This window comes from Lepisma saccharinum, chromosome 2, assembly GCF_977018435.1.
Source record: "Lepisma saccharinum chromosome 2, izLepSacc3.1, whole genome shotgun sequence".
NCBI classification, from domain to species: domain Eukaryota; kingdom Metazoa; phylum Arthropoda; class Insecta; order Zygentoma; family Lepismatidae; genus Lepisma; species Lepisma saccharinum.
The window spans coordinates 84,363,138-84,375,439 of NC_139230.1; the positions used below are offsets into that span (position 1 = coordinate 84,363,138).

The window sequence follows — 12,302 nt, forward strand, 5'->3', positions numbered from 1 at the left end:
GGAGAAAACAGCATTGTTTTGAATCTTCAGAGTCACAATGCTGCTTTCCTTCAACAATTATGAAATACTAGCACCAAACATATAAATCAGGAGCTAAAAGGTGAGCACACTTTCTGCTGCCTTCTGATAAATAAAACATAACACTTATCTTGTAATTAACACAAGAATAAACATCTCCACAATCAAAGTAGTGCAAAAAGAAAATTATTGGATTAAGATATACTTTTGCAACTGTAATCAAGATTCTAATATATTCTCACATTATGTTAAATATAATATATTCACTGACTTCTTAAAAACCTTTAATGTGGAAAATAAATTAGACAGTATTCATGTAGAAAACTATGGGTGGAGGTGGTGATCCTTTGCCACAAGACTCCTAAATCTAACAATAAATGATTAATGTATGAGTAAATGACAAACCCTCAATTTGGTATCCAAAAATGCAAAAGTCCACTTTACGCTATTAGACTAGACATAACGGTTTAAAGTGGGATCAGAATCATACAATATGTGGCTCCACAAGGTATTGAACCTGGGACACTTTGATTACAAGACATTACCATTATTTCATCAGGAGGGAGGCGTGTCTTAAAAAAGAAAGTATGTATATCTTATTAATATGTAATATACAGGGAAATTGTGTAAAATCTCTGAATTAAAAAGTATCCACTAATATTTATCAGTAGGAAATTTCAACACACTCTCTTTCCTAATTCGAAGTTCATCAAATATCTAAACTTTACAGTCAATCTAACACCGCAATTCTCAAAGGGTGCTCCATGGAGCCCTGAGGCTCCGCAATGCTTTCCGTGAAAAATCCCTCGTCACACCTTCATACTTGCAAGTCACCACCCCAACAACTAGTTTTCAGCACCCCGAATCCCTGTCGCAAAAGAAATCATGACCTATTGTATCATTGCCGAAAGTGAGAGGGCACTGTAGCATTTTTTAAGTGCAATGATACCTCTTCTGAAGTAAACTGCTGTGAAGTTGTGTTTCCCTAACGCTGGCCTTTGATGCTAGATTGTTGGAATTTAAAACATGTGCTGATTTCACCACAACTTTTACTCCAGTTTCTTACTGTTTCCTCAGTTCATTTGGCTTCAGTTTATCAGGGGGAATGTCAAATCATAAGTCTATACATGTGTGGTGGCTGCAACTCTCCTCCACAGAGACAGATGTGAAAAAACTTTGTAATGAGAAGGAACAAGCACACTCGTCACTTATCATGCAGTTGTAAAAGTATTTTCTTTGATACCTTATTATGAAATAATTGACTTTCTTTTTACTAGATGCCTAGAACATCAGAAACACTAAAAGTGTATGCACAATGTTAGCTAAAACCAATACTTCTCAGAAACAATTTCAAAATTATCATTAGCTGTAAAAATACAATTTTGCTCTGATGGGTATTAAAATAATATTAGGTTAGAGTTTAATTTAGAATCAATCTTTTAATATAGTCAGAGCATATCCCCCACTCACTCTCCTCTTCTTCTCACTGGTATTTGCCTCCTAGCTTCTAAGATATCTAGTATCCACCCGCAGTGCAGCTTCATCTTTAGAACCAGGTCTGGCCTAATCCCACCCTATATTGTTGTTTTGATTGATTGACTGAGTTGGTGTTTTAAGTCCACTTTATGCACAGCAAGGCTAATCGAGACTGGACCTACAATTTAAAGTGGGATCCGAACCACTATGTGCCTCCACCAGGAATCGAATCTGGGACCCCTTGATTACAAGGTAACTATGCAACCACTGCGCCATAGGCCAGGCCCTGTATTGTTGTTGCACACAAACTACCAGTTTCTGTTTAATGTGCTTCAAAGTTTACAAATATATATATATATATATATATATATATATATATATATATATATATATATATATATATATATATATATATATATATATATATAAATAAATCTCATTTCACTGTGTTATTGGTAATCTCATGTCAAACATGTAAAAACATGCAAAATGTGAACATGTCATCCTTATTCCTGTAGTAAAATTCAGAAAATATAAACGCACAAAAATAGTAAATAACATAATTACCACTTCAATCATTGGTCCTTGTAAGGTTAATTCCTGATGATCTGGAATTCTTCTCCTTCGTCTTCCAAACCGTCGACGCAGCAAAAAATAAATCACAAATGATGCAAGGAGGAGAAATCCAAATATTCCAATGGCAACAGATAATCCAACAACAAGCCCCGAAGGCCCTTCTGAATTTTCAGCTAGAAGATAGATGAAGGAAAACCTCCATGTTAAAAGTTTTTACATGTGTTTATCTGTGTATATATCTGTGTGTGTGTGTGTGGTCACACATCAGTGATCAATAAATGAATATGCATATCTCACTTTTGTCAATACTGGTAGAGGAATATTTAGGGCTTTTGTAAATGCATTCTTGTTTATTGTTTGCCAAGATTTAGAGCCATACAGTTAAAATAAAGGGAGACACTATGTTTGAAATTCTACAAATTTTAGAGGTTTTTTTTACATACAATTTAAGAACTTGCTAGGATTCAAATTTAGATATGGTATTTTCTCTGTTTAGTAATATATTCACTCTGTGCAACTGTGCCAAAACATTGATCAGTGTTACAATACAAAATGCTTTCATTTAAGTACTGTAAGAGAAACAAAACTATGTTAAATAATGAGCACAAAACAGAAAACACTAGCCAATCAAAAAGTTCAATTTTCATGTTTTGTAAAATAGCATGTCAACATAATGCAAGATTTGGCAAGTCTGTATGAATAGTCTATGAAATAAATTCTATGAACTAACTTAGTTTTTCTGTTTAATTTTTGTGGTGTATTTTGAATATTTTATATAGCTTTTGTACTTCTCTAGGTTATTCACAACATGAAGATGTAACATGAATCTGATGCCCACATTACATCTATAAAGAACGTGACTTTTCAGATTCTATTTATATATAATTTCCAGGACTAATATTTATTCATTTAATTTATATAGAGAGCTTTGTGTTATAAAAGGAATAGACCTTATATTTATACTAAATATGCTAACTCAGGTTATCTGTGTTGGGAGAAATTATTCTTTGTCTTTGCTTGCAAGCTGGGAATTGCATACTTGTTCATCATGCACAACAAAGCCCTGCATGGGAAGCTATCATTTTCGAACCACGCAGCCAAAATCTTGCTAAGCACTGACAGATCAAAAATAAAATTTAGACTATATTTCCCAGACTGTATCTGCCTTGTCTCTTGATGAACCTTAGTAAAATTTACATTGACATAAAAAGTAATTATTTAGCAGTATCAACGTATTTTCCAAATGCTTCTATGGAGGCAGAGACAAAAGTTAGCTCACCCAAAGAACAACCTGTGAATGGTATATTGACTTTATTCACATTGAATTTCTTAATTCTTATGAAATCTCACCTGGCAGTTGCAGGGAGACAAGGGCATAAGGGAAGAAGCTGTACTTTCTATTGTTGATTGAAAATATTGTAATCAAAATAATTTGTTCATGTTATAAGTTGTGTCTTATGTATATTTTTTATTAATGTGCATTTTATTGTAGGCATTTTGTATGTAATGACAAAAAGGTTCTATTTTGTATTGCAATACCAGAAAAAATTCCTTATAAATAGTAAATTTATTGAAATAAGAATTTGCGACAACATAGTTGACACTCGAGTGTTTCATAAACCTTCAAGTGGAGAAACTTCTATACATAATAATCTGCGCACAAAGATAGAATATATTACAATTTGTGGTTCAACTTTATATGGAGAGCCAAGAAATTATGTAATAGCCCAGAAAGTTATAATAAACAGATAAAATGGATAATTAATGAAGCAGAAACGAAAGGATGGTCATGAAACTTACACTGAAAGTAGAGAAGAGAAATTAATCTAATGAAAACGCAGATTTGTATATAAAAACAAACAGAACAAGGAAAAATACATCAGCATGCATTACAATAGAGCATTAGTTGGAAAAATTTATAGAAGAAAATTTTGTTAAATGTGGGATAAAATCAGTGTTCAAACCACCTCCCAGTATAGGACGTTTATTTGTTAAACACAAACACATGGCAAACAAGGATTTCAATAATTACCCAGGCGAGTGTCAAATTAAATTTGGCTCATGCAAATGAGGGAAATGGGAAATGGAGGAGGAGTTTTGACTAGAGATTTAGTGAGCGTGAAAAAGACATCAGGGAGGGGAATGCCAGATGTAGCCGGAGTGAACATATGATATTTATGAATCATTAAATAGAAGATAATATAATATCTGTAGAAGAAAAAGAGGAAGAAAAGTGCTCAAAACAAAAAGAATTTGTGAAAACAGAGCACAGTAAATTAATAGATATGATGGTGATATCTGAGAAAAATGGATCAATATAATAAAGAAACGTGTCATTAATCCTCTGATCAGATTCTCAGCTTTGCCAACCAGTTTTAACTGCAACCTGATAATGTAAGAAGAGGGGAAAGAAAGGGAGTTGCCAGTAGGAAGAAATGGGTATAGGTCTATAAAGCAGGGCCAGTGTTGCACAGATGTAGATAGTGATGTGCAGCTTTTACGCAAGACAGCTTGTGGTCATGATGCAGTTCTTTAATCCTATGACTTTCATCCTTTTAACTATTTTTTTATTCTGCTTTTATCATTTGAATGTGATTTCTTTGGACTACCCTGAGGAAGGTTCTGGCAATGGGTCAAAAATATCAGTTTTTGGAAAGAACCTGCTAAATCATGCGTAAATAGCGACTTGTGTTTTATTTAATAATACTAAAGTAATGACTTTGCCACCTTCCCCTACCCCTTACATAAACACACACACTTATGGCCTAACAAAAATACTAACCTGGTGTGTAATTTTCAACGTTAAAAATGACCACATCATCAGAATGCTGGTCATGGCCTGCTTTTGCATATGAAACTTTGGTAACACCTTCCCAGGTGCTGACAACACCAAGTGTGACATGTATGTGGCCATCATCAGGTAATGGTGAATTATAATAGCTTCCATATGTCTGCCCATCACCAACAACAAATTCATCTCGAAGTTCCTATAAAAGAAAATGCATTTTTACATACTGCATATAATGCATTATTTATGCCACTTCAAAAATTGTACACATAAACTAGATTTATATAATTATTATGATAAAAATGAAATAGCCACTTCAATAACATGTTGTGTTGTGTGAATAAAACTTAGCATACTAATTTCTCAACTTTTTGGAGCACATACCTGTTTTGCATGAATAGAAAAGGTGAGAACCTGTTCACATTTTGATATGAATAAAAAAAGGGGTATATTCTTGGAAACCAAGGAAGTGGGCACATGCATCCCTTCAGGTATGTATGTTGATTGCTAAGTTATAAAAAAGTTATTATATTAATGAAAGTTGCTAAATTTGAAGCACTGTGAAGGACTTTATTCATATGAAAATGGAGTAAATGATCACTTCTTGGGCACCTCTTCACTTTCATTAACATGACCCTTCCTATAAACAATTTCAGAATATTATTTCATAAACAGTGTAAATCTGATAGTCATCTGTCTCTGGTAAAGTTAATGTAAGTCTAGCCTTAAGTCTACCTCCTGCTTTACCAAATGGTTAGCACCCATGCCTTTGGTATGAGTGGTCTCAAGTTTGATTCCTGGTGGGAGTTCCAAAATTTCAGTGTTGACCCAGTGTCATGAGGACAATTTGGGAACTATTTGAAAGCAATAGTTTCAGACTCCAGAAGCCAGAAACAGAATCAATGGGACTCAATGTGCTGAGCATGCATCATCCCAATAAAAAATTGCTTGGCAAGTCCTAACCCCTAAAGTGCGATTGCACCAAGGAGTTTAGTTTCAGTTTAGTCCTATAGTATGTTTGGTTCCATTAATGCTGAGCATTGTAGGTGTAGAGTTTGATAAACTTGACCTTGGCTTGTCAGCTGCCAATACTGATCACCTCATAGATTAAGCCTTAAACACTGGGGTTGTTTTTCCTGGTATATCTATGCTAATGCTGAGCATGTTTTCAGTGGAAAATTTTAAATTCCGTAATGGTTAAAATAAAAATGAATATCTCGGAAACTACAAATGGTAGAGTTAGTTACAAATCACACATCATTAGGCTATAAGCTTATCATTGATATTTTATTTTCACAAAGTAGAAGAAAAGAGTCTAAAAACTTATACTTTTTTATGAAACTTCAAATTTGGCTGGCCCCCACCTAGACAATGCTGCTACATAAGGGTTCAAAATGGTACCTGCATGTTGCCAGACATCATTGTAAGAATTATTCACTTGTTCTTGATACTTTTGGAGGGAAAAAATGTTTTCCACAAGAAAGCAAGAAGTCCATAATCTCAAACAAAGGATAAGAGTGCAACTGTACACAGACTTATTTGTTGTCAGATGGTCAAAAATAGCACTGCTCACTCAAAACTCCCACTGCTGCTCTTTAGTCACTTCAGTCTCTGTTTTCCCAATCTGCTGACAATCAGTGACTAGGAAAACATACGGTTTTGTTGACTTGTATATAGCAATGGCAGAAATACAAATTACAGTTCACTAATTACTAAGAACATGCTACAGGGTTCATGTAGCAATCAAAACATATCTCTGACAATTACAGATCAAAAGTCACATACTACACGACAACACTGCTTGGTCCAAAAATGGGACCTGCCTCGCATTAGCAAAATTACCTGGTGGTACATTTTTGGACCAGCTCAGCATTTAAAGCTTGAGACACTGCACTGGGTCTCCTTGGCAACAGTGACAACATATTGCTAAGGGTGTGTGGGATGGAAAATTTTTGGTTGAGATAAGAAGGAAAACAATACCAACATATGGAACAGGATATGGTCAAAATTTTACAACCCATTTAGGTTTGGGCAGGATGCTACAGAAATCACTCTGCGAGTATGAGAATGATGAGGGGGGAAGACATGGAACCAAAAACTTGGAATCAAGATAACAACCAAGGTGCCTTCTAGCTTCATCGGTTATGTAAATATGACTCCTTGATTCAATAGTTACTTCCCTTGTGGATGCTCCTGCATATAGGTTTGTATAAATGCTAACAAATACAAAATATATTCATAAGATGTAATTTTTGTTTACATTTTCTCAAGTGTTTAGTTGTTCTCCCCTGCTCCTCATTACTTTAGGTATTTACATTAATGATTTGCAACAACTGACTGATTGAGTTTGTGTTTTAACCTTTTGCCACCCAAGCGTCTCGAATGAGATACCCAAATGTAACCCTCACTGTCAAAACCGTCTCGATCGAGACGCTGTGTCAAGGTCGTAGTTTTTACATTATAACTTTTCTATTTTTGGCTAGAATTTCGATTTTATTTTTTTATATTGTTCCTAACACATGTATTTAACAGGAATGGTTTTTTGCATTTTTTTGTCTTCATGAAAATGGAGGGGAAAAGGTACTTCTCTTTTGCGGCTCTTTTCAACGTCAAATTTTTGCTGACAAAGGAAGACCGGCTTTGTTGTTCTAAAGCAATGCTTTTCACTCCCTCCTGCTATCTGCATTCGAAGGAAGCTTGTTTATAAGTATCCGATGTCAAAATGAAAGTTTTCCGTGAGGGCGGAAGCAGGGGGTGGGGGTGGGGGAGGGGGAAAACTGGTTGTTGAATCTGCGTTGTGAGAATGGGAATTCAAAGCGTGCTGAAGGAAACCTTTGTTTGTTAGCACAAGTGTTCCACAATGTTGAACAGAGGTCACCCAGCATTGTCTAAAAATAGAATGTCAAGCAGCTGCAAGAATTAGTGTTCATTTTCCAGGCGTTCTAGCTTTTCGTCCGTGAAAGTTGTGCGTAGGTGTGTGTCGTTTTATGCCCAAGTGCGAGGATATTTTTTGAGTGAAGAGACATACTTCCAAGGACTTTTTTGTCATCTACGTGTTTGTGAAAAGTGTGCTAGTGTCGTTTGTGCCTGCTGTGTCCCCAAAAGGGTTATAGTCGACCATGGCTGCTCCCCGTGATCTCTGTTCTGATGAAATCCGAGATGAGCTGGGGGATATGGATACAGACTCCAAGTGGGATGAAGAAGAGCTTGATATTCCCTCTGATATATCATCAGAATCTGATTCTGATGATATGTCACAAAGACGTTCCCCTTCCCCTCCTCCTGCTCCATCCGACTGGCAACCCCCTTCCCGAACTGGTAGAACTGCTCCCAACCCCCAACCTTTCCTAGGACAGACTGGACTGAAGGTTCGACACATTGACGATGCATCCTCTCTTCCTTGGACTTTTTTTCCTTGACTTTCTCCAAAGAAATCTTCCAGCATCTGGTGACTGAGACCAACAGGTACTACCACCAACATATCACAAAGCACCCACCGACAAAGCCCGAACTTGACGTGACCATTGACGAAATGAAGATTTTCATTGGTTTGACAATACTGATGGGACATGACCGCAGATTATCTTGGCGAGACTACTGGTCCAGAAAACCCCACCTTCACACACAGTTTTACGGACAACAGATTTCACGTAACCGCTTTTCTCACTTGCTCAGATTCCTACATTTTGAAGACAACACAAAGAACCCTTCCCCCCAAGATCCCAATTATGACAGGCTGTGGAAGATGAAGTTTGTCTTTGACAAGATCAATGAGCTTAGCTCTAATTGTTACTATACTACAGAGCATTTAGCAGTTGATGAAGCTATGGTCTTGTACAAAGGGAAAGTCATCTTCAAACAGTATATTCCAAAGAAACACAAGAGGTTTGGGATCAAGATCTACAAACTCTGTGATTCTTTGGGATACACCTATGACATGACTGTATATCTGGGCAAGGACAAGAACAGAGCGACTGCCACGACATCAGCGACGCATGGTTTAGTTGTAGCGTTGACAGAGAAGGTGAAGGGAGTTGGTCATCAATTATTTATGGACAACTACTTCTCTTCTCCAGAGCTATTTGATGATCTCACAACAAGAAGTATCTATTGCTGCGGGACCGTCAATCACCGACAAAAGGGCCTCCCACCCAACTTTTCAAAGACTGACTTGAAGCTGAAGAGAGGTGACCTACATGTTCGGGTGAAGAATGACTTGACTGTGATATGTTGGAGAGACAAGAGAGAGGTGTACCTGTTGACAAACATCCATCAGTCACCAGCTGAGGGAAATTTCTTGGATGACCATGGCAACGTACTCAAGCCGGCTATTGTATGCGAATACAATACCCACATGGGTTACGTTGACAAGGCCAACCGCATGACTAATTCCTACGGTGTCCAACGAAAGACCATGAAGTGGACTGTCAAGCTCTTCTTCCACCTACTCGACCAATGTATCCTGAACGCCTACCTGCTCTTCAAGGGATTTCATCAGAATGTGAGGCACTGTGAGTTCCGTGAGAAGTTGACTATAATTTTTTTGGGGACAAGTGCCAGGCGAGGCACTCGAACCCCAGATCCCCAAGGGGCTGCACAACTTGGTCCATCATCAAGTTCGTCTCCATCTACCAACACGCGCTATGAGGTTAGTGGTTTCCGTCATTTCCCCACCATGGCACAGGAACAACGGAGATGTGTGCTGTGCGGGCCACGAACTTCACGGCGAAGTAGTTGCCGATGCGTTACCTGCAAAGTGCCCCTGTGTCTGGAGCCATGTTTTATGGAGTACCACCAGAAGTAAGGCATCATGGCTCCAGACCAAGCCTGGGAGCTGGAGCAGCAAAGGTAAATACAAAGAAAAATTCTTATTTATACTCTTCTTCCTATTTTTAAAAATATTTTTGGGGGATTCCTCCCTTCCCCCCATATATATGCCGAATTTGCATAAAATTTGCATTTTGACATTTTGATATCCTTTTTTCGGGGGCGGGGGGAAACCCCCATTTTTTTTAAAAAAGGGATTTTCAGGGGATTTCCCCCCTTTCCCCCCCATATGTGCGCCGAATGTGCATAAATTATATATCGTCTGAATCTGTGATTCATTCTGCATACAACGGTATATCGTTCATATCTCCAGGGCAAATAGTCTCTGAGCTGTAGTCAATTCAATGTAACTCTACATTTCGCTCACTTCCGAAGATTGAGACAGTGGCGTACAAGCCTTTCGTTTCAGGGGTACAGCTCGCGTTACATTGGTCATACGGCAATGATGCAAATATTTTTCTGTTTCTTACATGCCAGCGAAAATTTCTATGTGCATTTTGAACTTTTCATATCCTTTTTTTTGGGGGGGAGGCAGGGGGGGAGAAACCCCAATTTTTTAAAAAAAAAATTTCAGGGGATTTCCCACCTTTCCCCCTCCATATGTGCGCTGAATGTGCATAAATTATATATCGTCTGAATCTGTGATTCATTCTGCGTACAACGGTATATTGTTCATATCTCCAGGGCAAATAGTCTCTGAGCTGTAGTCAATTCAATGTAACTCTGCATTTCGCTCACTTCCGAAGATTGAGACAGTGGAGTACAAGAATTTCGTTTCAGGGGTACAGCTCGCGTTACATTGGTCATACGGCAATGATGCAAATATTTTTCTGTTTCTTACATGCCAGCAATAATTTCTATGTGTATTTTGAACTTTTCATATCCTTTTTTTCGGGGGGGGGGGGGGGGGGAGAAACCGCATTTTAAAAAAATATTCAGGGGATTTCCCCCCTTTCCCCCTCCATATGTGCACCGAATGTGCATAAATTATATATCGTCTGAATCTGTGATTCATTCTGCGTACAACGGTATATCGTTCATATCTCCAGGGCAAATAGCTAAAGCTAAAGTCATTTCAAGGTACCACTGCATTTTGAAGCTTGAATCAGTGGCGTGCCGACAATTCCTTTATGGGTATAACTCAAGTTACATTGGTCATATGATAATAATGCAAATATTTTTGTGTTCCTTACATGTTAGCGATCATTTCCATGTGCATGTCGACACTGTCATGTACTTTTTGCTTGAGGGGAGGGTGGGGGAAGAATTTTTTTTTCCCGAAATTTTGGAATTTTGAGAGTTAGCCCCCTCCCCCCCACCATATATATGCCGAATTTGCAAAAAGTTCATATAGTCTGAATCTCTGGTTCATTCCGCGTACAACGGTATATCACTCATCTCTCTAGGGCAATTAGCCTCCGATCTACACTCATTTAATTGAAACTCTGCATTTTGCTCAAAATCGGCTCGGGACAGAGAGGCTTACATGTGAAAAAGGCCTTGGGCGGCAAAAGGTTAAGTCCACTTTATGCACAGTAAGACTAATCGGGGCTGGATCTACAGTTTAACCCAACACCTTATCTAGTCGTCGGAACAACGGCCTTACAAGATATACACTTAACTTATCTAGTTGTCGAATCGCCGGCATGCTATATTTGTCCTTCTAGTTTTTCTCTTTGTCAACAGATGGCAGAAGCTGACAATTACGATATGCTAGACTTCTTGTTGAATGTATTGCTAACTTTTTCATACTACTGAGGTGCTTTGTTTCTCATATAAACAAAAGGTTGATTGAAAGAATGTTGAGCAAGAGGCTTGTGGATGATAAAGTTATCAAAAACCTGCTGTTGGAGAGCAATGAAGAAGATAATTTGGAATTTGTTAGTGAAAGCGATGATGGTAGATCTTCTAGTGCTATCGAGAGTGAAAGTTCTGGCAGTGAAAGTGGGGATGAGGGTTGTGAAAGTGTTGCTTGTAAAGGGGGCAGACCACCTGTTGCTAAGAAGAGCAAGGAAGAATTGTGGAAGTGGAGTTCTTCATGTTCCCTGAATGATTTACCTCGGAAAATAGCATTTACAGGTACTCCTGGGTTTGATAATATTGTCATGCGATCGTTAGGGGTTAGTCCTACAGCTTGTGAGGTTTTCACCAAGTTTCTAAAAGATGATATCTGGGAAAATATTTCCAATGAGACAAATTCTTATGCAACAAGCAAAATAGAAATTCAAGTATTCACAGAAATTCAGTCGGGTAACAGTAATGAAAAAAATGGTTTGACACAACTCCCGACGAGATTAGAACTTTTATTTGTCTGTGTTTCCTCTAGTCACAAGTGAAAAAAGAAAGTTTGCAGGGTTATTCGAGTGCAAAAAAAGTAACAGAAACTCCTTTCTTTGCAACTGTTATGCTCAATATGAATTTTCTTCTCATTATGCGATATCTGCATTTTGTAAACAATGAGGACATTGACCCCAAAGATATATTAGGCAAAATTAGGCAACATGTACACTCAAGAGCAAGATATTGCCACTGATGAGAGCCTTGTAAAATGCAAAGGGAGACTTTCATTTGTGCAGTTCAACTCAACTAAAAAAACAAGGTTTGGAATAGAGTATTA

The 12,302-nt window shown here is 37.7% G+C and overlaps 1 protein-coding gene across 1 annotated transcript in view; it reads right to left on the reverse strand.

The window, feature by feature from the left end:
- Nucleotides 1-12,302, reverse strand: part of LOC145984076 (putative inactive tyrosine-protein kinase Wsck) — a 181,029-nt gene that overhangs the window by 91,788 nt on the left and 76,939 nt on the right. The window contains exons 7-8 of the mRNA XM_083117466.1: nt 4,853-5,057; nt 2,062-2,243 (exon numbers count right to left, since the gene is read on the reverse strand). Of these exons, the coding sequence (XP_082973592.1) occupies nt 2,062-2,243; nt 4,853-5,057 (387 nt within the window). The remainder of the gene's footprint in view (nt 1-2,061; nt 2,244-4,852; nt 5,058-12,302) is intronic.